Source organism: Hemitrygon akajei, chromosome 25 (assembly GCF_048418815.1).
Source record: "Hemitrygon akajei chromosome 25, sHemAka1.3, whole genome shotgun sequence".
Taxonomy (NCBI): Eukaryota; Metazoa; Chordata; class Chondrichthyes; order Myliobatiformes; family Dasyatidae; genus Hemitrygon; species Hemitrygon akajei.
The window spans coordinates 18991955-19018133 of record NC_133148.1 but is presented as its reverse complement, the minus strand read 5'-3'; the positions used below and the strand labels follow the sequence as shown (position 1 = coordinate 19018133).

Here is a 26179-nt window from a genome sequence, read left to right as displayed (position 1 = left end):
CCGCACCCCTCCACACCCGAACCGTACCCCTCCGCACCCCTCCACACCCGAACCGCACCCCTCCACACCCGAACCGTACCCCTCCGCACCCGAACCGTACCCCTCCGCACCCGAACCGTACCCCTCCACACCCGAACTGTACCCCTCCGCACCCCTCCACACCCGAACCGTACCCCTCCACACCCGAACCGTACCCCTCCACACCCGAACTGTACCCCTCCGCACCCCTCCACACCCGAACCGTACCCCTCCACACCCGAACCGTACCCCTCCACACCCGAACCGTACCCCTCCGCACCCGAACCGTACCCCTCCGCACCCGAACCGTACCCCTCCACACCCCTCCACACCCGAACCGTACCCCTCCACACCCGAACCGTACCCCTCCGCACCCGAACTGTACCCCTCCAAACCCGAACTGTACCCCTCCGCACCCGAACCGTACCCCTCCGCACCCCTCCACACCCGAACTGTACCCCTCCGCACCCGAACCGTACCCCTCCGCACCCGAACTGTACCCCTCCACACCCGAACCGTACCCCTCCGCACCCCTCCACACCCGAACCGTACCCCTCCACACCCGAACCGTACCCCTCCACACCCGAACCGTACCCCTCCGCACCCGAACTGTACCCCTCCGCACCCCTCCACACCCGAACCGTACCCCTCCACACCCGAACCGTACCCCTCCACACCCGAACCGTACCCCTCCGCACCCGAACTGTACCCCTCCACACCCGAACCGTACCCCTCCACACCCGAACCGTACCCCTCCACACCCGAACTGTACCCCTCCACACCCGAACCGTACCCCTCCACACCCGAACCGCACCCCTCCACACCCGAACCGCACCCCTCCACACCAGAACCGTACCCCTCCACACCCGAACCGTACCCCTCCACACCCAAACCGTACCCCTCCGCACCCGAACCGTACCCCTCCGCACCCGAACCGTACCCCTCCACACCCGAACCGTATCCCTCCGCACCCGAACCGTACCCCTCCGCACCCGAACCGTATCCCTCCGCACCCGAACCGTACCCCTCCGCACCCCTCCGCACCCGAACCGTACCCCTCCGCACCCCTCCGCACCCGAACCGTACCCCTCCGCACCCGAACTGTACCCCTCCGCACCCGAACTGTACCCCTCCGCACCCGAACTGTACCCCTCCGCACCAGAACCGTACCCCTCCGCACCCGAACTGTACCCCTCCACACCCGAACTGTACCCCTCCACACCCGAACTGTACCCCTCCACACCCGAACTGTACCCCTCCGCACCAGAACCGTACCCCTCCACACCCGAACTGTACCCCTCCACACCCGAACTGTACCCCTCCGCACCCCTCCTCACCCGAACTGTACCCCTCCGCACCCGAACTGTACCCCTCCGCACCCGAACCGTACCCCTCCACACCCGAACTGTACCCCTCCGCACCCCTCCACACCCGAACTGTACCCCTCCGCACCCCTCCACACCCGAACCGTACCCCTCCACACCCGAACTGTACCCCTCCGCACCCCTCCACACCTGAACCGTACCCCTCCACACCCAAACCGTACCCCTCCACACCCGAACCGTACCCCTCCACACCGAACCGTACCCCTCCACACCCGAACTGTATCCCTCCGCACCCCTCCACACCCGAACCGTACCCCTCCGCACCCGAACCGTACCCCTCCGCACCCCTCCACACCCGAACCGTACCCCTCGACACCCTCCCATCCATGTGATATCTGAACTCCTCTTGAACGTTGGAATCAAACCCACTTCCACCGGCAGCTCGTTCCACCCTCCCTCCAAACTCTGAGTGAAGAAGCTCCCCCTCAGGATCACTGCTCACCCTTAACCCGTGGCCTCTTACCCAACCTCAGAGGAGAGAGCCGTGGCATTCACCCCACAGAATTTTGTACATGCAGCTGTGATCGACTGAACACAGAAAGGGGAGATACAGTAAAACTCCTGCATTCCAACACCCTCAGACTATCGCAGAATCATTTCCATTAGCACCACCTCACACTTCTCCTACGATTCACCTTTGTTCAGATGTTACACAGCACAACACAACGAAACCGGTGAGTAGAATGGAGCCTGGTGCCACTGGCAGCAGGTTGACTCTGGGCGGAGGCCGGAACACGAGTTTGGCCGAGGAGCCTGGCTTCCTACTTCACTCCCAGAGTGTTACAGATTCAAAGGGGCTGTGACATGGATTTCGCTAACCCAGTTACAGGATTTAGATACCATCAGAAACAAATCCCAAACTGACCAGGGCTCAGTCCTTGGTCTGATCAGGCATCAGGAACGGCAGAAAGCAACAGCCCAAAGTCACTGTGAACTCACCCGGAGTCTCGGTGACTGTAGTGTTTCAGTGTCAACGTGTCACACAGTTACACTTTCTCCTGGGTGTGAACCCGCTGGTGTCTCGCCAGGCAGAATGACCGAGCGTATCCCTTCCCACACACGGAGCAGGTGAACGGCCTCTCCCCGGTGTGAACTCGCTGGTGTGTTATCAGTTCAAACGATCGTATGAAGCCTTTCCCACATTCGGTACAGGTGAACGGTCTCTCTCCAGTGTGAACATGCTGGTGACTCGTCAGGCTGGATCAGTCAGTGCAGATTAATGGCTTCTCCCCGGAGTGCATCTGCTGGTGTCTCTGCAGATGGGACGATTGAGTGAATCCCTTCCCGCACTCGGAGCAGGTGAATGGCTTCTCCCCGGTGTGGACCCATTGGTGTGTCTGAAGATTTAACAATCGGGCAAACTTCTTCCCACAATGAGGGCAGATGTACGGCGTCTCCCCAGGGTGGACCCGCTGGTGTCTCAATAAATTGGGTAACTGAGTGAAGCCCTTCCCACACTCGGAGCAGGTGAACGGTCTCTCCCCGGTGTGGATCCGCTGGTGTCTCAGCAGGTTTGACGATGTGGTGAATCCGATCCCACAGTCGGAGCAGGTGAACGGCCTCTCCCCGGTGTGGATTCGCTGGTGCGTCACAAGTTCTGATGAATGCATGAAGCGTTTCCCGCATTCTGAGCAGGAGAAGGGTCTCTCCCCGGTGTGGATCCGCTGGTGTCTCAGCAGATTAGATACTGTGGTGAACCCGATCCCACAGTCGGAGCAGGTGAACGGCCTCTCTCCGGTGTGGATCCGCTGGTGGGTCACCAGGCACGTTAGCCATTTGAATCCCTTCCCACAGTCAGAGCAGGTGAACAGCCTCTCCCCGGTGTGAACTCGTTGGTGCCTCATCAGGGCAGATGACTGAGTGAATCCCCTCCCGCACTGAGAGCAGGTGAACGGCTTCTCCCCAGTGTGAACTCGCTGGTGTGTCATCAGTTCGAACGACTGCATGAAGCCTTTCCCACACTCGCTGCAGGTGAACGGTCTCTCTCCAGTGTGAACATGTTGGTGTCTCGTCAGGCTGGATGACTCGGTGAATCCCTTCCCACACTCGGAGCAGACGAACGGCTTCTCCCCGGTGTGAATCCGCTGGTGCGTCTGCAGGTGGGAGGACTGAGTGAATCCCTTCCCGCACTCGGAGCAGGTGAACGGCCTCACCCCGGTGTGAGTGCGCTGGTGTATCTCCAGGTTGGTTGACTGATTGAATCCTTTCCCGCACTGGGAGCAGGTGAACGGCCTCTCCCCAGTGTGCACCCGCTGGTGCTTAAGCAGGTTGGAAGAGCACGTGAATCCCTTTCCGCAATCGGAGCAGGTGAACGGCCTCTCCCCGGTGTGAACCCGCTGGTGGGTCATCAGTTCAGACGGCCAATTGAATCCCTTCCCACACTCAGAGCATGTGAACAACTTATCCCTGGGGTGAACCCGCTGGGGTATCGAGTCAGATGACATAGTGAATCCTTCCCTCTTGGGGTGCAGTGGAAAGGTCTGTCTTCAGCTGGAATGTACTGGAATATAAAACACAAAACACAGAGCATTACAGAACAAACTCGAGGAAATCTGCAGATGCAGGAAATTCAAACAACGCACACAAAATACTGGTGGAACGCAGCAGGCCAGGCAGCATCTATAAGGAGAAGCACTGTCGATGTTTTGGGCCGAGACCCTTCGTCAGGATTAACTGAAAGATAGTAAGAGATTTGAAAGTAGGAGGGGGAAGGGGAAATGCGAAATGATAGGAGAAGACCGGAGGGGGTGGGGTGAAGCTGAGAGCCGGAAAGGTGATTGGCAAAAGTGATACAGAGCTGGAGAAGGGAAAGGATCATGGGACGGGAGGCCTCGGGAGAAAGAAAGGGGGAGGGGAGCATCAGAGGGAGATGGAGAACAGGCAGAGTGACGGCCAGAGAGAGAGAAAAAAACAAACAACTAAATATTGTCAAGGATGGGGTAAGAAGGGGAGGAGGGGCATTAACGGAAGTTAGAGAAGTCAATGTTCATGCCATCAGGTTGGAGGCTACCCAGACAGAATATAAGGTGTTGTTCCTCCAACCTGAGTGTGGCTTCATCTTGACAGTAGAGGAGGCCATGGATAGACATATCAGAATGGGAATGGGATGTGGAATTAAAATGTGTGGCCACTGGGAGATCCTGCTTGCTCTGGCGGACCAAGCACAGGACTGCCCCTTTTAACCTACTCTAAGATCAACCCAACCCTCCCCTCCAACACAGTCTTCCATTCTCCTCAAGTTTCTTAAACGTCCCTAATACATTTTCCTCTGCCACTCTCTCTGTTTTTAAAAATAAACTCACCTCTAACATTCCCCCACCTTTACTTTCTGCTAGCCACCCTTGTATTAGCCGCTTCTACCTTGGGGAAAAAGTCTCTGACTAGCCACTCGAACTAAGTCTCTCCTCATCTTGTACACCTCTCATCCTCCTTCTCTCCAAAGAGAAGCGTCCTAGTTCACTCAACGTTTCCTCAAAGGACATGCTCTCTAGTGCAGGCAGATTCCTGGTAGATTGAAAGCTTCTACATTCTTCCTATAATGAGGTGACAGCAGACTGAACAGAGTATTCCCAGTGTGGTCTAGCCAGGGTTTTATAGAGCTGTAACGTTAACTCGCGGGTCTTCAACTCAATCTCCCCCACTGATGAAGGCCAACATACCAAACACCTTCTTATCCACCCCACCAACTTGGAACACGAGTGTGATGGCTTCGGGGGAGGATACAGCAGCAAGTTCTTTACAGACCAAGCAGGTAAAGTCCCTAACCTGGACCGAGATATCACTTGTCCGATCCTTGTGTGAAGTGAGGAAAATCTTTCTGACTTTCTGAAAATCGTAACCTCACGCACGACGGAAATGCATTTGGCATCTTCTTGCTGTCGATTGAAGTGTCCTTCCCCTCTGTCTGAAGGTATCTCCAAGCTTGGTGCTACTGAAGATTCCCATTCAGAGGTGTCACGCTCACTGTCACAAGGAAGTTTTGTAATCTCTCTCCAGGAAGAAGACAAACAAGTATCGCCTCTTCCATATCCAACAGGTGATGATATTCAGAAGTGGCGTTCTGTGGGGTCTGAGACTCCCAGTACATCTTCCGCTTGTATTGCCCTGTAAAACAGAGGGAACAGAAGCCATCAATAGCTAGACAGCAGCTGAGAAGAGTATTTGTAGTCACCTCGGAAGTACTCAGCAGCTCGCTTGTCTTTAGGAAAGAGGGTTAGCCCCACCTCCACAGATCTACAAGCATCAGACATGGATAACTTCACTCACCACAACTCTGAACTGATTCCACAACCTACGCACTCACTTTAATTCATGTTCTCAACAGTTATACTTTTATTTGTCCAATTTGTCTCCTTTGCACAATTCATCAGTCTTTATTTAGATGTAACATTCATAAACTGTACAGGACTTCTTTATTTTCCCCTTGTTCAGAAGAATGAGTGGGGATCTCATTGAAACCTATTGAATATTGAAAAGCCTAGATAGAGTGGCTGTTTCCTGTAGAGGTGGAGTCTAGGACTAGAGGGCACAGCCTCGGAATAAAGGGACATCCATTTAGTTCAGAGATGAAGAATTTCTGTAACAAGAGGGTGGTAAATCTGTGGAATTCACTGCCAAATACATCTCCGGAGGCCAAGTCATTTGGCATATTGAAAGCAGACGTTGATAGGGTTTTGATCAAAGATTCAAAGTACATTTATTATCGAAGTATGTGTGCAATATACAACCCTGAGGGTCGTCTTCCTATAGACAGCCACAGAATACACAAACACCACAGAACCCCCAACAAAGAAACACCCGATGCTCGATTTAAAAGAACAAATTGCTCAAACGTCAAAAAATTTCCTGCCTCAGCAAGGACCTGGACCCCCTGCAATTTGCCTATCACCACAATAGGTCAACGGCAGACGCAATCTCAATGGCTCTTCACACGGCTTTAGACCACCTGGACAACACAAACACCTACGTCAGGATGCTGTTCATCGACTATAGCTCAGCATTTAATACCATCATTCCCACAATCCTGATTGAGAAGTTGCAGAACCTGGGCCTCTGTACCTCCCTCTGCATTTGCATCCTTGACTTCCTAACTGGAAGACCACAATCTGTGCGGATTGGTGATAACATCTCCTCCTCGCTGACAACCAACACCGGTGCACCTCAGGGGTGTGTGTTTAGCCCACTGCTCCACTCTCTATATACACATGACTGTGTGGCTAGGCATAGCTCAAATACCATCTATAGATTTCCTGATGATACAACCATTGCTGACAGAATCTCAGGTGGTGATGAGAGGGCGTACAGGAGTGAGATATGCCAACTCATGGAATAATGCCGCAGCAATCTATCTATCTATCAACAACCTGGCACTCAACGTCAGTAAGACGAAAGAGCTGATTGTGGACTTCCGGAAGGGTAAGACGAAGGAACACGTACCAATCCTCATAGAGGGATCAGAAGTGGAGAGAGTGAGCAGTTACAAGTTCTTGGGTGTGATGATCTCTGAGGATCTAACCTGGTCCCAACATATCAATGTAGTTTTAAAGAAGGCAAGACAGCGACTATACTTATTTAGGAGTTTGAAGAGATTTGGTATGTCAACAAAAACACTCAAAAACTTCTATAGATGTACCATGGAGAGCATTCTGACAGGCTGCATCACTGTCTGGTATGGGGGTGGAGGCTACTGCACAGGACCGAAAGAAGCTGCAGAAGGTTGTAAATCTAGTCAGCTCCATCTTGGGCACTAGCCTACAAAGTACCCAGGACATCTTCAAGGAACTGTGTCTCAGAAAGGCAGTGTCCACTATTAAAGACCTCCAGCACCCAGGGCATGCCCTTTTCTCACTGTTACCATCAGGTAGGAGGTACAGAAGCCTGAAGGCACACACTCAGCAATTCAGGAACAGCTTCTTCCCCTCTGCCATCTGATTCCTAAATGGACATTGAATCTTTGGACTTTTTAAATATCCTCACTTTTTAAATATATATTACTGCTGTTTTTGCATGATTTTTAATCTATTCAATATACATATACTATAATTTATTTATTTGTTCTTCTATATTCTGTATTGCATTGAACTGCTGCTGCCAAGTTAACAAATTTCACGACACATGCCGGTGATAACACAGGTTCCCCCGCTATCCGAAAGCAGAGCGTTCCTATGAAACCGTTTGTAAGCCAAAATGTCATAAAGCGAAGAAGCAATTACCACTAATTTATATGGGAAAAATTTTTGAGCATTCCCAGACCCAAAAAATAACCTACCAAATCATACCAAATAACACATAAAACCTAAAATAACACTTATAGTAAAAGCAGGAATGATATGATAAATACACACCCTATATAAAGCAGAAATATTGTATGTATGGTGTAATTTCACTTATCAAAATCGGGAAGACAGCGAGCTGAAATCGATTTGGAGAAAAAAATCGGCACGTACACGCCTGCACACGTACACGCCTACACACGTACATGCATATGCACGTACACACATGCGCACACAACTGCCCGCACAAGACTTCACGTTCATTGTAGTCTTTCTTGGGGTAAACACATGTATAGAGCGGGCGTCTTTTTCTCGTAAAAGCGAAAATCCTCTTTGGTTAGCGAAAACAGGTACTACTGTAGGTCTTTCGTAACAGCGAGCTGTCGTAAAGCGAACGTTTGAAAAACGGGGGCCACCTGTAAACCTGATTCTGATTCTGAAACAAGCGAATAACACACAGAATAGAAAACATCGAACCACAGAGTCCTTGAAGCAGTCAGGGACATTCTGCTCACATCAGTTCAATTTAGCCCTGAAGGCCGCAAAGCCAGTCCGCTTCAGTGCGCCTTGATCAAAATTGTGCAAAAGACCAAGAGTAACAGAAATCAGAAGCACGTGTAACAGGACCGCAGAGTCCTCGAAAAACAATCCACAAACCACGGCGATCGACCCTCGCCCAAGATCCAAGCCTGCTGCACCGTCCTCCGAGCATGAGGGACAGGGAGACCAGTCCAATGCAGGCAGACGGCCTCGGCCTCGTCACTATCAACCTTCCTCGACATGCCAGTCAGCAAGATCAGTGAGCAATGGGTTGGCACTCCAACAGTCGGCTGCACAAAGGTTAAAGTTCAGCCAGGGTGTCAGAGGTCACGGGGAGAAGGCAGGAGAGGGATATAAATCAGCCATGATTAAATGGCAGAGCAGACTCAATCGGCTGAATAGAATACTTTGCTCCTGTGCCTTATAGTCTGCAAATGCTTGCAGGGCAATGAATCTCAAGGTAGTATGTACAACACACACGAAATGCTGGTGGAACACAGCAGGCCAGGTAGCATCTATAAGGAGAAGCACTGTCGACGTTTCGGGCCGAGACCCTTCGTCAGGACTAACTGAAGAGAAAGATACTAAGAGATTTGAAAGTAGGAGGGGGAGGGGGAAATGCGAAATGATAGGAGAAGACCGGAGGGGGTGGGATGAAGCTAAGAGCTGGAAAGGTGATTGGCGAACCTCTATTGGTAGGGTCTGAAAGAGATATAACAGTCTGGGCAGTATATTCATTTTAATAGATTCAATCCTTGAACTGAAACTAAAAAAAGGAATTAGGTTCCATCTTGTTATATCTTCCTTAATTTTTTTAATATATAGGCAGATAATTGCATTCTGATAATTTTGCCAAATATTTGAAAGACTCTGTGTGCCATGCCCAGGGATATCTAATTTCTCTTGGTGGGCTATAGTTATATGAAAGTAATTGGGTTTTATCTATGTTGATCTTGTATCCTGATAATTGACCATATTGTTCAAAGGATTGCATCAATTTAGGTAAAGAGTATTTTGGTTTCCCTAGATAGATTAAAATGTCATCCGTGTAACAGGCCAATTTATGCTCTGTCTCTTTAATAGCAATTCCCCTGATATCTTCATTTTGTCTGATGTATTGAGCTAACGGTTCCAGATATAATGCGAAAAGTAGTGATGACCATGCACAACCCTGTCTCGTGCCCCTTTCTAGGGTAAAACTATTTGATAAATATCCACTGATTTAAATCCTAGCAGTAGGGTTGTCATATAGTATCTGTATAGTTTTAATAATTGTGTCATGTAAACCAAATCTATGTAAAACTCTGTAAAGAAAATTCCAATTAACTGAATCAAATGCCTTTTCAGTGTCCACGCTTATCACTATTGCTTCAATTTTATTTCTTTTTATATGATCCATAATGTGAAGTGTCCTTCGTATATTGTCTTGTGTCTGGCGTTGTTGTATAAAACCTGTCTGATCGTTACGTATCAGTGTGGGTAGAAACTCTTCTAATCGTTTGGCCATGATAGAGGTAAATAATCTATAATCTACATTAAGAATGGATATTGGTCTAAATGACCCACGTTCCATTTTATCCTTGCCTTGTTTCAGTATCGCTGAGATTATCGCCTCCTTCCAGCTGGAAGGCATTTGAGCCTTTTTTAGAGCCAATTCAGTGTGGGGAGTAAAACAGGAATTAACTCATTTTTAAATTCTTTGTACCACTCTGCCGTATACCCATCTGATCCTGGTGACTTGCTTAATTTAAGCCTACTAATTGCAGTTTTTAGTTCAACTTCAGTTATGTCAGCAGTCATCGTTCTATTTTGTTCTGTGCTTAAAGTGGGTAACTCTAGAGAATTCAAGAAGGTGTCAATTTGGGTTATGCTTCCCCCTGGAACTTTGGAATATAGAGTTTTGTAAAACACTTCAAAAGCTTCTTGAATTTCATTTAGCTTATTTTTTAAAAATCATTTTTGTTCTTGGATTCCTAATTCTATGAATTGTATTTTCTGCTAACTTTTTTTTCAGTTTCCACGCCAGTATTTTCATAGATCCACTTTCACAATGTCTCTGTTTTCCTGATTTCTTGTGTAGCCAAACTATTAATTTCATTCCTATTTTTAAAAAATTTCCTCTCATGTATCCTGTGCCAAATTCAATTTGTGGTTTTTTTCTAGTTCCTTCAGCCTATTTTGTAATTCCTCTAATGTTTTATTCCTTATATGAAGATATCGCCATAATTTTCCCTCTTAAGACAGCCTTCAGAGTATCCCATAGAATGGGAGGTGAAACCTCTCCATTATCATTGAATTCTAAGTAAAGACTAATTTCTTTTTAAATTTGTTCCTTAAAGAAGGGATCATTGAGTAGACTTGAATTTAGTTTCCAAATAGTATTCTTTGGTTGTAGGTCAAAATCAACAGATAAATATATAAGTGCATGGTCACTTACATCTATTGTCCCAATTCCACAGGTGTTTATTTTGTCTTTGTCTTTTCCAGATGTTATGAAATAGTCTATTCTTGTATATACAGAATGGGGAACAGAATAATGAATGTAATCCCTTCTGCTGGGGAAAAGGTCCCTCCATATATCAATTAGACCAACATCCTCAAAAAGTGTAATAACTTCCTTATGTAAGAATTTTGTTTCATAGGTTTTTCTATTGGAAGAAACTAAATTTGGTTGTAATTGTAAATTTAAGTCTCCCCCACATATCAGGAGACCTTCTGTTTCCGTTACCATAATATTAGTAATTTTCTGAAAGAAACATATCACTTCCTGGGGGTGTGTATATATTCAATAGAGTAACTGAATTTCCATCTATATTCCCCCTTACCAGAATACATCTGCCCTCCTTATTTCCCATTTTGAATAATTTTTCAAAATTTAGCTTGCTTGAGATCAGAATAGCAAATCCTCTCCTGTGTCCTGATTATATGAGGAGAAAACAAATTAGTGAAGCTTTAGTGAAGAAATAGTCTTTAATTTTCCATGCTCATTATCACTTAAGTGAGTTTCCTGTAAATATACTACATGGGCTTGTTCTTTTTTCATTTTGGATAGAATTTTACTGCATTTGATTGGATTTAACAGCCCAATGACATTAAAAGAAATGAATTTTACTTTGTCCTTAGCCATGTGTATTTATCTGTCAATGTAACATTGAAATTAGCAGGATAAATCTTAATCGATCTACTCCCTGAACAAATAAGAACCAAGAAACCCAAATAATAACAACAATGGCAACAAATGTGTGATTCCAAGGCTGAGGTCTCTAGTAGATGACCCTGCGTTGAGCTAGAGGAAATGTCTAGCTGTGGGGGATAACCCCTCCTACCTGTGAGTTGAGGGCCCCCATTGCAGTACCCATAAAAGTAAGTGAACAAACCTATGCCCATTATGTAGAAAAGATTTCCCTGTGTATTCCTCCCAAATATATATTCTCATTTAGGTGGGGAAAAAGGAGTGAATGAATGAATAAAAAAGAATAATTGAGTAATATAAAATCCAAATTATAATAAGTATTTCTCGAGATATGTATAGCACCGTCTAGTTTTACTTCCGTTTAGCTTCTCAACACTTTTAAAGTTAGCCAAACCTTATGGCTCTTCTGGAGGGGGTGAGGGCTGTCTTCAGAAAATTCCCAGTCTCTTCCTGATATATTTCTCTCGTCCTCCTCCCGTCCCCTGCTTTCGCGATTCTCTCAGTATTTCCCAAGCAGAGTGGGATAACTGCTCAGCCAGGCTTTCCCTCGGTTTGATCACACTGACAGGCAACGCTCTGGCCTTCATGTCTGTAGTCGCCTCTTCCACCGTCTGATACAGTTGGATCCCATCTTCATAAAACACTCGCAGTTTAGCAGGGTACGGGGTTCAGAATCTAATCTTTCCTTGCTTTAATATTTGCTTTACTGCAGAGTATTCGTTACGTTTCTGCAGGACCGCCAGGGGGTAATCTTGATCAAAATATATTAATTTCCCGTCCAAAAACACCCTCTTCTTTCCCCAGGCCCTTCATAGAATCTCCGCCTTGGTATTGTATCGAAGGAATCTAATTATTATTGAGCGTAGCTTATCTTCTCTGTCTCCAGTAGGCCTTGGAACGAGCGCACGATGCGCCCTCTCAATTTCCAGCTCCATAGTCGAAGGAATCTCTAGCGTGTCCCGCAGCAACTTTCCTACAAACTCCGTCATAGACAGACCCACCGCTCCTTCGGGAACATTGTATATCCTGATATTTTTCTACCGTGAGCTTCCCTCCTGGTCAAGCAGTTTACTTTCTTGTTGATTTAATATTTTTATCGTCTTACTTAGTATCCATTCCACGTTTTGCACGCGATCTTCCACCTTCTCAATTCGAGTATCTGCCACCGCTATTTTTTAACTGACGTTGGTGAGCTCTGACTTGATATCAATTAGTTGCTGTTTTATAGATTTTTGGAATCTCCGTATCTCTTCCAGAATTTTGATCACATTTGCCGCTTCGCCGGAACAGGGCCCATCGTCAGCCTCACCACCATGCGTTCGGGTAGGAGAGCCGCTCGCTGCACACCCCTCTCGTCCACAGGCTCTGCAGTGATGCTTTTTTTATCTCCATTCTTTTTCCCCATTCTTGCCCCCCTTATCAATTCAGGTATTTTCGAAAGATATTATTTTTGCTGGATTAACGGGGCAAAATATGCGTTTTTCTGGAGGAGTTATTGACTTAAGCTGCCATTCTGGATGATGACATCACTGGAAGCCCCACTGTACGCCATCTTAACCACAGAGTCAACCTGCGCAGCAGCTTTGAGTGTCCTATGGACTCAGACCCCAAGATCCCTCTAACCCTCCACACTGCCAAGAGTACTAGCATTAATGCTATATTCTGCTATCATATATGATCTACCAAAATGAACCACCTCAGACTTCTCTGGGTTGAATTCCACCTGCCACTTCTCAGCCCAGTTTTGCATCCTATCACTGTCCCGCTGTAACCTCTGACAGCCCTCCACACTATCCACAACACCCCCAACCTTTGTGTCATCAGCAAACTTACTAACCCATCCCTCCACTTCCTCATCCAGGTCATTTATAAAAATCACAAAGAGCAGGGGTCCCAGAACAGATCCCTGAGGCACACCACTGGTCACCGACCTCCATGCAGAATATGACCTGTCTACAACCATTCTTTGCCTTCTGTGGGCAAGCCAGTTCTGGATCCACAAAGCAATGTCCCTTTGGATCCCATGCCTCCTTACTTTCTCAATAAGCCTTGCAGAGGGTACCTTATCGAATGCCTTGCTGAAATCCATATACACTACATTTACTGCTCTACCTTTATCAATGTGTTTAGTCACATCCTCAAAAAATTCAGTCAGGCTCGTAAGGCACGACCTGCCTTTGATAAAGCCATGCTGACTATTCCTTATCATATTATGCCTCTCCAAATGTTTATAAATCCTGCCTCTCAGGATGCTTCTCCATCAATTTGCCAACCACTGAAGTAAGACTCACTGGTCTATAATTTCCTGGGCTATCTCTACTCCCTTTCTTGAATAAGGGAACAACACCTGCAACCCTCCAATCATCCAGAGCCTCTCTCTCTCGTCACCACTGATAATGTAAAGATCATCGCTCGGCAATTTCCTCCCTCACCTCCCACAGTAGCCTGGGGTACATCTCATCCGGTCCCGGTGATTTATCCAACTTGATGCTTTCCAAAAGCTCCAGCACATCCTCTTTCTTAATATCTACATGCTCAAGCTTTTCAGACCACTGTAAGTCATCCCTACAATCGCCAAGATCCTTTTCCGTAGTGAATACTGAAGCAAAGTATTCATTAGTACCTTTGCTATCTCCTCCGGTTCCCTACACACTTTTCCACTGTCACACTTGATAGGTCCTATTCTCTCATGTCTTATTCTCTTGCTCTTCACATACTTGTAGAATGCCTTGGGGTTTTCCTTAATCCTGTCCGCCAAGGCCTTCGCATGGCCCCTTCTGGCTCTCCTAATTCCATTCTTAAGCGCCTTCTTGCTATCCTTATAATCTTCTAGATCTCTATCACTACCTAGTGTTTTTGAAGCTTTATTCCTGGAAGAATAGATGACTCAGGGATGAGGAATTTTAGTTCTCCGGATGGACTGAAGAAGTGGGGATTGCTCTGAAAACAGATGGTTGGGGGAGATCTGATAGAGGTATAAACATCACTCAGTATCTTGACAGGCTAGAGAGAAACCCTTTTGTGGGCAAAAGTACAAGATCATTGGAAAACTAAGCAAAAGCAAATGTGACATAAATATCCAAAGAACATGTTTCTGTACTCTATTTTATCCATATTTTTAATTTTCCCACACAATTCAGATAAACGTATTATCAGGGATTATTTTTTCAATAGTTTATAAATGATTCCCAATATTTGTACAAATTTTATACGAAAATAGGTAATATATGGAAATAAAGAAGATATAAAAATTTTCCAAATATATACAGCCTGCGGCTAGAAAGATCAGGATGTCGGTTAGGCCATTTGTTTAAAATCTGTCTGCATTTTCTGCAGCCACAGTTTCCAAATGGACTACAAACATGGCGTTGCAGCGAATCGCGCATGCGCGACTATTGCCGCAATGCATCTTGGGGCAGGTTGGCAGGACAAAGCCGCAGCGGCGGCGCGGGCCGCGGGAAGATGGCCGACGCCGTCCCGGTGCGGTGACCCGCGGGGTTTACTGGAATTGGACCGAGTGTCCCCCGGCCAGGGGCTGTTCCCCCCGATTCAGCCTCAGCGGTGAAACATCCCACGGCCCGACAATTTGCCCCTACCTGCTTTCCAGCGGCTTCCGCCTGGAAGATCCGCAGTGCGCGTGTTTCTGACGCGACGTCGGTCGTGCGCCTGCGCTCTGGGCCGCTTCACATTGCAACGGGTGCCCCCTGCTGGCGGAGGTTGGAAATTAAACTGGAGACCCTTTGTACAGGGTCTCGTTCCCCAAACGGGACTGCCAATCTCTACATATAAATCTCCCAACAACTTAAATGTGATGGACAATTGCATAAATTTATTGTCCCCGCACCCGACATTCAGATTCAAGATTATTTCACGTACAATTTAAGCGTCTGTGCTTAAGGAGACTGACAAGAAATGGTGGTGGTGGTGGGCGTGGAGATGTTGATTAGCCTTACTGCTTGGAGAGAGAAAATGTTTTTAGGTCTGGTGGTGCTGGTGTAGATGTTACAGAGCCTCCTCCCTGAGGGGAGTGGGGCAACAGTCCATGAGCAAGGTGGGTGTGTTCCTCTATGACGTTACTGGCCTTTTCCCGTCACTTTCCTCTATATCTGTCCTTCGTGGTAGGTAGCATGGTGTTAGGCAGTCTGGACTACCCATTGTCAGCCCTTTTGCCCAACGCAATTATATTACAATGGATGAACAAGTACAGATGGGACAAGCCATAATCACCACCTGGATATAATATTACAGAATAAACAAGCAAGCACAGTTAATAGGGATAGCTATTCCAAACACACATAACTTACAGAAATCAATAACTGAAAGGCACTGGAAATATGCTGAATTAAAAGAGGAAATTGAAAGACTATGGAGCATCAGCAGGGTATGCATTGTCCTGATATTAATATCTACAGCTGGTATCATCCCAAAGTCACTACACAACATCATTAAACAATTAGCTCTACACAAATCTCCAGAAAGCTACAAAGGGGCCTCCAACCTGATGGCATCAACATCGATTTCTCAAACTTCCAGTAGTGGCCCCACCCTCACCATTCCCCATCCCCTTTTCCCCTCTCACGTTACCTCCTTGACTGCCCTTCACCTCCCTCTGGTGCTCCTCCCCCTTATCTTTCTTCCATGGCCTTCTGTCCTCTCCTATCAGATTCCCCCTTCTCCAGCCCTGTATCTCTTTTACCAATCAACATTCCAGCTCTTTATTTCACCCCTCCCCATCCCGGTTTCACCTCTCACCTTTGCTTCTCTCCCGCCCCCCCATCTTTAAAATCTACTCCTCATCTGTTTTTCTCCAGTCCTGTCGAAGGATCTTTGCCTGAACCGTCGACTGCACCTTTTGCCATAGATGCTGCCTGGGCCTGCTGAGTTCCTCCAGCATTTTGTGTGTTGGCTTGGATTTCCAGCATCTGCAGATTTTCTCTCGTTAGTGACCAGAAGAGCCAGGGCTGATTAGGAAGGAATTGGATGGGAAATGAAGACTTTTTTAAAAAAAAATTTTAAATTAGTTTTTCAAAACATTTTACAAAATTAAAAGCCCCAAATCCCAGTGGGGAGCATTAATACAGTGCAAGATTACGCATACAATAACAATATGCTGCAAACGAAGAGAATTTAACAAAAAAGCACCTAAATTAAAGACAAGTGAGCTTAGTGTCCTCCCCAAGCCCCACAACACAAGAAAAAAACAACAACAACTCCAGACCAACCACCACACAATATAGAGAGTATAAGTCAGGACAGTCAAACTCCCAGACTGTGAATACACTTAGCAACAGAGGATAATAATGCCTACTACCAGAAAAAAAAGGGAGCTGAAAGCAAGGGACCAAAAAGAAGAGAAAAAAAAAGAAAAAAAAAAACCCTAGTCAAGAGGAAGGTTATGAAAGTACTCGATAAAAGGCCCCCAGACCTTATGGAACTTTAAATCCGAATTGAGAACTGAATAATGAATTTTTTCGAGGTCCAAGCAGGCCATAATGTCGTTAAGCCATTGCGCATGTGTAGGCGGGGCAACATCTCTCCATCTGAGGAGGATCAAGCGTCTCGCCAGGAGAGAGGCAAAGGATAGTATTCGGCATTTGGTCAGACCCAGACATAAATCTGTCTCGCCCCAAAAACCGAACAGAGCAATTAAGGGGTTAGGTTCTAGGTGCTGATTCAGAATACCCGATAATGTAGTGAAGACATCTTTCCAGAATTTCTCCAAGCTAGGACAGAACCAGTACATGTGGATGAGAGAGGCCACGCCCCTCTTGCATTTATCACAGAGCGGACTAATGCCAGGGTAGAATCGAGATAGTTTAGATTTAGACATATGGGCTCTATGAACAGGGAAACGAAGACTTAATAAGAGCAGCAGAGAAAGCAGCTTAGAAAAGATTATCTGCCAAAATTAATGGGAATCCAAATGTGTTGTGTGGATATAGAAACAACATTGTAGGCCGAAGGGCTGTAGTGTTCGATGTTTGTACATCTGATTTTATGTTTTGTTTTCACGGATATGTTGTTTTGAGGCAGTAGTGCAGTGTAATGCATAAAAAATAAGAAATAGCTGCTGTATAATAAAAATTAAATATGTAGGTCAAAAAGAGAGGGACCAGTGTTTGTGGGTTCATCAACCAATCAGACATCTGATGGCAGAAGAAGCTGTTCTGAAAAAGTTGATCGTGTGCCTTTGGGCTCCTGTCGTTCCACTCTGTTGGTTACGATCAGAAGAGGGTGCCTCCTGGGTGATGGGGGTCCTTAATGATGCCTTTTCAATCATTGGCTTTTGAAGATGTCCTGGATGCTGGGGGTGGGGTCCGATGCCCATGACGGAGCTGACCGAGTTTGGAACCTGCGCATGGAAAATGCTCCGTGAAGGCCACTGGCCTCCCCACCACGGGAAAATGCTTCTCTACCGTCCACATCTTCAAAAGTCCATGTCTCAAAATACCACATCCGTCAGCAAAGACCCCACCGTCCAGGACATCGCCTTACTACCATCGGGGAGGGGGTTTAGGAGCCTAAAGACACACTCGGTATTTTAGGAACAGGGTTTTCTGAATGGTCCATGAACACAACCTCACTATTTTACTCTCCGTTCGGGCTCTGCTACTTATTTGTTTCCACATATTTTGCTGCATAATTTTATATACTGCTTCCAAACAGCAAAATGCACGACTTTTGTCCATCTTAATAAACCCAATTCTGGGTCTATAAGTAGTAAATAATAGTGTATGGAAGATTAACGTGGGAATTTGTGCATGGTGTTCAGTGAGTATTTTGTTTGTTTTTTCTGAAGGTGTGGTCCAAAGAGGCAAATCCTTTGCACCTGACTTCACCAGGGAAGAGGGTTCTCTGAGTAATACCGGAGGTAGCCGAGGCATTGGACATGTTAGCAGTGAACACGTGGAAAACTCAAGTATCCTTAAATGAGCAGGCCCGGATGAGGAGCACCCGGAATCCCAAGCGTACTACAGGAGGGGAAAAAGCAGTAGCATTGTTCAGGTATTTAATCTGCCCAAACCGCTGAGTTCCCCTGGCATTTTCTGTGTCAGAATCAGAATCAGGTTTATTATCACCGGCATGTGACGTGAAATTTGTTAACTCAGCAGCTGCAGTTTAAAGCAATACATAATCTAGCAGAGAGAGAAAAAAATGATAATAAATAAACAAGTAAATCAATTACATATATTGGATAGATTTTTAAAAATGTGCAAAAACAGAAATACTGTATATTAAAAAAAAGTGAGGTGATGTCCAGAGCTTCACTCTCCACTTAGGAATCGGATGGCAGAGGGGAAGAAGCTGTTCCTGAATTGCTGAGTGTGTGCCTTCAGGCTTCTGTATCTCCTACCTGATGGTAACAGTGAGAAAAGGGCATGCCCTGGGTGCTGGAGGTCCTTAATAATGGACGCTGCCTTTCTGAGACACCGCTCCCCGAGGATGTCCTGGGTACTTTGTAGGCTACTGCCCAAGGTGGAGCTGACTAGATTTACAACCTTCTGCAGCTTCTTTCGGTCCTGTGCAGTAGCCCCTCACCCCCATACCAGACAGTGATGCAGTCTGTCAGAATGCTCTCCACATTGCTATAGAGGTTTTGAGTGTATTTGTTGACATGCCAAATCTCTGCAAGTTCCTAATAAAGTATAGCTGCTGTCTTGCCTTCTTTATAACTACATCGTTATGTTGGGACCAGGTTAGATCCTCAGAGATCTTGACACCCAGGAACTTGAAGCTGCTCGCTCTCTCCACTTCTGATCCCTCTATGAGGATTGGAATGTGTTCCTTTGTCTTACCCTTCCTGAAGTCCACAATCAGCTCTTTCATCTTACGTGTACCTTTGGACTTTCAGCATTTGTAGAATCTTGTGTTTGAAACTTAACATAATGTCGTTCAGAACAATAAAGGGCACTAATGTAGTTTTTAATCAAAGTTTTGGATTTGTGACACATATTACAATTATTTTACAATATATCCACAATCAAATGAAAAAGCTGAGAACACCAATAGAAAATGTTTAGAACACCAATAGAAAATGTTTAGAACTTTCCCCAAAATGCAAGCTTTCTGGGAAACCTGAACTTTGTTCTGCTGAGTTGGTCACAGGGAGCAAGTTCTGCAAAGAGACTCGTTGATCAGAGGTGGAAGGTGTAGTTGACTCGTTGTCCCACCCTTGTCCAGGAGCAGCACAGGCCCCTCCCCTCACCGGTGCCAGAAGCCCCTCTACCACTGGGGGCAGTTGGTAAAATTCCATCTTCCCCAGACGTACAGGTGCAATTCTACTCTGACATCACAGAGAGCATCCTCGCATCAGCCATTACTGCCTGGCTTGATGTGGCATCCTCTCAGAGTTTACAAAAACTACAGCAAACTGTCAAAACGTCATTGGCTGCAATGTAGGAATTGTATGTGCCTAGGAGAAAGAACTGGGCAGGGAAAATCATCGCAGACACGATTCATAATGCCTTTTCTAAAAACTCCCTTCTGGAAAGCACTATTAAACAACAATTTAACACCATTTTGACAGTTTCTCCCCCCAGGCTGTTAATCTGATCAACCATTCTAGTTAGCCCCACCTATTTACTATCTCACCACAGCAAACACTTAATACACACACACACACACACACACACACACACACACACACACACACACACACACACACACACACACACACACACACACACACACACACACACACACACACACACACACACACACACACACACACACACACACACACACACACACACACACACCTGGAAGAACAAATAAGCAGTCTACGTTCAGGCCAAGACCCTTCATCAGGACTGAAAGGTTGAGACCCCAAACATCTACTGTTTACTCTTTTCCGTAGATGCTGCCTGACCTGCTGAGTTCCTCCTGCATTTTGTGTGTTGCTTCGGTTTCTAGTATCTGCAGATTTTCTCGTGTTCCTGAAACACTCTAAACCACTTTTTTTTATAATGCTGTTTGTATTCCTTCATTTTGGTGGGTCAAATATGATGGCAGAATATAGTATTAATGGTAAGACTCTTGGCAATGTGGAGGATCAGAGGGATCTTGGGGTCCGAGTCCATAGGACACTCAAAGCAGCTGCACAGGTTGACTCTGTGGTTAAGGCGGCAAATGGTGTATTGGCTTTCATCAATCGTGGGATTGAATTTAGGAGCCGAGAGGTAATGTTGCAGCTATATAGGACCCTGGTCAGACCCCACTTGGAGTACTGTGCTCAGTTCTGGTCACCTCACTACAGGAAGGATGTGGAAGCCATAGAAAGGGTGCAGAGGAGATTTACAAGGATGTTGCCTGGATTGGGGAGCATGCCTTATGATAATAGGCTGAGTGAACTCGGCCTTTTCTCCTTGGAGCGATGGAGGATGAGAGGTGACCTGATAGAGGTGTATAAGATGATGAGAGGCATTGATCATGTGGATGGTCAGAGGCTTTTTCCCAGGGCTGAAATGGTTAGCACAAGAGGACACAGGTTTAAGGTGCTGGGGAGTAGGTACAGAGGAGATGTCAGGGGTAAGATTTTTACACAGAGAGTGGTGAGTGTGTGGAATGTGCTGCCGGCGACGGTGGTGGAGGTGGATACGATAGGGTCTTTTAAGAGACTTTTGGATAGGTACGTGGAGCTTAGAAAAATAGAGGGCTGTGGGTAAGCCTAGTAATTTCTACGGTAGGGACGTGTTCGGCACAACTTTGTGGGCCGAAGGGCCTGTATTGTGCTGTAGGTTTTCTATGTTTCTATGTATTGTAAATAAATGCCGTTATTTATGTTTCCATGCCCATTTTATTCAACATCCATCCTTTATCCTTTAACTTCACTTTATACAATCCTTTATATTTTTTATGTAGCTGTTGAAAGTTGCATGCCGTACCCTGACCAACACCACAGCGAACTGCTAACAGACGTGCGCTCAGCGGTACACCCGTACCTGGTCACGTGACTGCTGGCTGTAAAAGTACACGATGCGGTCGGTGAGTGCCGGTGTCAGTGGCTGACTCGGCTGCAAGTAAGAGCATAGTTGGATCAAGCAGAGCGGCCACTGTCAGAGTGGGAAGGCTTTGGCTTCACAGGCACGGGCACACTAAGAGGAGGGAAGCCTTGTAGTTTCATACACTACCGAGTCAGGATGGAACGCTCCTCCTGTCAGGTGTAGATATTGGAATCCCTGACGGTTTCCCCGATGAATACATCTGTGGGAAGTGCACCTGACTGACTGGGTCAGGGAGTTGCAGCTGGAGTAGGATGTGCTCGGGATCATCCGGGAGGCTGAAGACATTATAAACGACACCTTTGAAGAGGCGGTCACACCCAGAGCACGGGCATCGGACTGGAGATGGGTGACCACCAGGAGAGGTAAGGGGGTTAAGAAGTCAATGCAGTGGCCATTCCCCTCAGAAACAATTATACCTCTTCATATACTGCTGTGGGGGATGACTAGCGGCCAGGCTGGGTGGCACCGTGGCCTGCTCTGAGGCTCAACAGGGAAAGGGAAAGTCAGGCGATGTGGTAGTTACAGAGGAGTCAATAGTTAGGGGGGCAGGAAGGAGATTCAATGGTCGGAACAGAGACACCAGGAATGTGTGTTCCCTTCTGGGTGCTCGGGTCCATGATGTATTGGAGGATACTCTCAAAGGGAGAGGGAGAACAGCCAGAGGTTTTGGTGCATATCAGTGGCAGAAAAGGGGAAGAGGTCCTACGCAGTGGGTATATGGAGTTAAGAAAGAGGTCGAAAAGGTCCAGATTACTCCCTGTGCCATGGGCTTGTGCAAGTAGGAATGGGGTGATAGCCCGGATGAATGAGTGGCTGAGGAGATGGTGCAGGGGGCAAGGTCTCACTTTCTTGGATCATTGGAACATTTTCTGGGGAAGGGGGTGACCTGTAGAAGAAGGACAGGTGACACGTGAGCTGAAGGAGAATCAATATCCTGGCCAGGAGGTTTGCTAATGCTACCTGGGGGAGTTTTGCAGAGGACTGAGAACTGGAGCCCCAGATCAGTAAGGGAGGATTGGACCGGAAGGTAGGTATCAGGGAAAGTTGAAATATCAGGTATGATGGGTCAGATAGTTTGAAGTGTGTGTGTTTTAATGCTAGGAGTATTATCGGTAAAGGTGATGAACAGAGCATGGATCAGTACATGGAAATATGATGTTGTGGCCATCACTAAAAACTGGTTGAGAGAGGGGAAGGAATGGGTGATTGATGTATCAGATTTTTGAAGTTTTAGAAAAGATAGAGGAGGAGTTGGGCTACTAATCAGGGACAATATCACAGCTGCACTCAGGGGAGACGTCAGACGCTGAGTCCATTTGGGTGGAGCTCAGGAGTAGGAAGATTGTAATCACACAGATGGGATTGTACAACTGACTCCGTAACAGCAACCAAGACATCAAGGAACAGATTAAGGAAATGTGTAAAAATAACAGGGTTGTTGTCAATGGGGGGAATTCAACCTCCCTAATATAAACTGCGGCCTTCTCCGTGCAAGGGGTTTAGATGGGGCAGAGTTTGTCCAGGAAGGTTCCTTAAATCAATATGTGGATGGTCCAATGAGAGGGGGGGGGGCCATACTGGACTTGGCGTTGGGTAATGAGCCTGGGCAAGCTGACCAACCTGTCAGTGGGTGAGCAGTTAGGGAACAGTGACCACAACTCCTCATCTTTCAGGGTTTCTATGGACAAAGATAGGCATGGTCCTTGCGGGAGAGTTTTCAATCGGGGTAGGACCGACTAAAAGGGCATTAGGCAAGAAGAGTTAATTGGCAAGCCCACATTAGACATGTGGAGGGTGTTTAAAGATCAATTGCACTGAGTACAAGGAATGTATGTTCCTGTTAGAAGGAAGGACAGGGATGGAAAGAGAGAACTTTGGATGTCCAGAGAGGTGATGAATTTAGACAAGGAGAAGTATGTAAAGCTTCAGAATTTCAGATCAAATGAAGCGCATGAGGATTATAAAGGAGCCAGAAAAGAACTAGAGAAGGGAATTAGGAAAGTCAGGAGGGGCCTTGAAAAGTCCTCGGCAAATAGGATTAAGGTGAATCCCAAGGCATTCTATACATACATCAAAAGTAAGAGGATAACTCGGGAGAGGGTGGGACCAATCAAGGAAAAAGGGGGAACATGTGCTAGGATGTGAGTGAGGTATTTAATGAGAACTTTGCTTCAGTATTTACCAAGGAAAAGGATATGGAGGACCAGGAGATCAGTGTTGAGTGTACAAACATATTAAGGCATTTTGGGGTCACGGAGGAGGAAGTTTTGGGCCTCCTAATGAGTTTTAAGGTGGATAAATCTCCAGGACCTGACGGATTTACGCAAGTTATTGAAGGAGGAAAGAGATGGGATTGGTGGACCCTTGACCCACCATGTTCTTCATGTTATCTGTAGCCACAGGCGAGATCCTGGACGACTGCTGACTGGCTAATGTTGTATCTCTACTTAAAACGGGAACAAGGAAAAATCCAGAACTACAGAATGGTGATCCTAGCAAAATTCCTGGAGAAAATTCTTCGGGGAGAAGATATATAAGCACTTCCAAACCCGTGGCCTAATTAGGGAGAGCCAGCATGGCTTTGTACGTGGGAGGTCGTGCCTTACCAGCTTAATTGAGGTATTTTTTTGACAAGGTGATGAGAGATCAATGAGTGGATATGGTCTACTTGGATTTTAGTAAGGCGTTTGACAAAATCCCTCATGGGAGGCTAATTCAGAAGATTAAGATGTATGGGGTCCACAGCAAATTGGCTGTTTGGATTCAGAACTGGCTTGCATATAGAAAACAGAGGATAGTGGTTGAAGGGACTAATTCAAACTGGAGGTCTGTAATTAGTGGTGTTCCTCAGGGATCTGCGCTGGGACCTCTGCTGTTTGTGATGTACATAAATGACCTGGGTGAAAATGTAGACAGGTGGGTTAGTAAGTTTGTGGATGATACCAAGATTGGAGGAGATGTGGAGAGTGTAGAAGACTGAGAAAGAATACAGTGTGATACAGGTCAGTTGCAGATATAGGCAGAGAAATGGCAGATGGAGTTTAACCCAGATTAATGTGAAGAGTTGTACCTTGGTAGGGAAAATGCGAGGAGACAGTATAATGTTTGGGCAAGGTCCTTAACAGAGTTTCTGACCAGAGAGATTTTGGGATCCAGGTTCATGACTGATTGCAAGTGGCTACACAGGTTGACAGGGTGGTAAACAAGCCTCACGGAATGCTTGCTTTTATCAGTCAAGGCAAATACGGGGTATGTATTCAGTACACAACCCTAAAATCCGTCCTCTCCACAGACAGCCGAGAAACGAAGAAAACTACGAACATCAACCCTCCCCCATTACCATGTGAAAAAAAAATCATTAAAATGGAAACCAAAAAAAAGTTAAAAGCACAGAATCTGAAACAGCAATGAGGGAAGAGGACCATTCAACCGCAGTGACCTTCCTTCGGGAGCGAGAGACCGTCACACACAGACACCTTCCTCTGTGCCTTCCCCACTCACCGGCAGACGGTCACTGGCTCGCAGCCCCTCTCCAGGCTTCTTGTCCTCGAGGCCACACATTTCACTCAAAACATCCGCGGAGACAGCAGAAAGCCAGGTAACTCCATCGGCCCAAGAAACACACCACCAAAATGTGGATCCCAGGCTCTGGCAGTAGCAGAACCACATTTGAAAGGAAGATGTAAACGTAGTTGTTTTCTGAACCATCTGGAGTTAACTACCCAGTATAATCCCTCCAGGCACCAGCAACGTCAGGCACAGGGCACACCAGCCAGCGCATCTTGTCCTTCAGTCTGTAGAATCAGGGGAAAGGTCTTCACCCAGAGTAGGGTTCATGTACAACTTTACTTCCATTCTGGCATAATCTCCTCTACTGACATGACAAGGCCACTGTCAGGTTGGCAGAGCAACACCTCATTCTGTCCGCGTAGCCTCCAACCTGATAACATGAACACCAATTTCCGGTAATTTCCCCCCCTCCATTGCCCACTTGGGCCACCCTCTTATCTTCTTGTCACCCATCATCTCCCCCAGCGTCCCTCCTCCTTCCCTTTCTCCCATGGTCCAGACTCTTCTATCAAATTCCTCCTTCTTGAGCCTCTTACTTTTCCCACCTCATTTCACCACCCAGCTGCTCCCTTCATCCCCACCCACCTCATTTCACCTCCCAGCCGCTCCCTTCATCCCCACCCACCTCATTTCACCTCCCAGCTGCTCCCTTCATCCCCACCCACCTCACTTCATCTCACCTCCCAGCCACTCCCTTCATCCCCACCCACCTCATTTCACATCCCAGCCGCTCACTTCATCCCCACCCACCTCATTTCACCACCCAGCTGCTCCCTTCATCCCCACCCACCTCATTTCACCTCGCAGCCACTCCCTTCATCCCCACCCACCTCATCTCACCTCCCAGCCACTCCCTTCATCCCCACCCACCTCATTTCATCTCTCACCTCCCAGCCGCTCCCTTCATCCCCACTCACCTAATTTCATCTCTCACCTCCCAGCCGCTCCCTTCATCCCCACCCACCTCATTTCATCTCTCACCTCCCAGCCACTCCCTTCATCCCCACCCACCTCATTTCATATCTCATCTCCCACTCACTCCCTTCATCCCCACCCACCTCATTTCACCTCACCTCCCAGCCACTCCCTTCATCCCCACCCACCTCACTTCATCTCTCATCTCCCAGTCACTCCCTTCATCCCCACCCACCTCATTTCACCTCGCAGCCACTCCCTTCATCCCCACCCACCTCATTT

At 46.9% G+C, this 26179-nt stretch overlaps 1 protein-coding gene across 1 annotated transcript in view; it reads right to left on the bottom strand.

The window, feature by feature from the left end:
- Positions 1–1726: 1726 nt before the first annotated feature.
- The window catches only part of LOC140716176 (uncharacterized), a 45598-nt gene continuing 21145 nt past the window's right edge, over positions 1727–26179 (bottom strand). Inside the window, 1 exon segment of the mRNA XM_073028820.1 lies at positions 1727–3823. Within this exon segment, the coding sequence (XP_072884921.1) occupies positions 2390–3823 (1434 nt within the window). The 3' untranslated portion in view covers positions 1727–2389.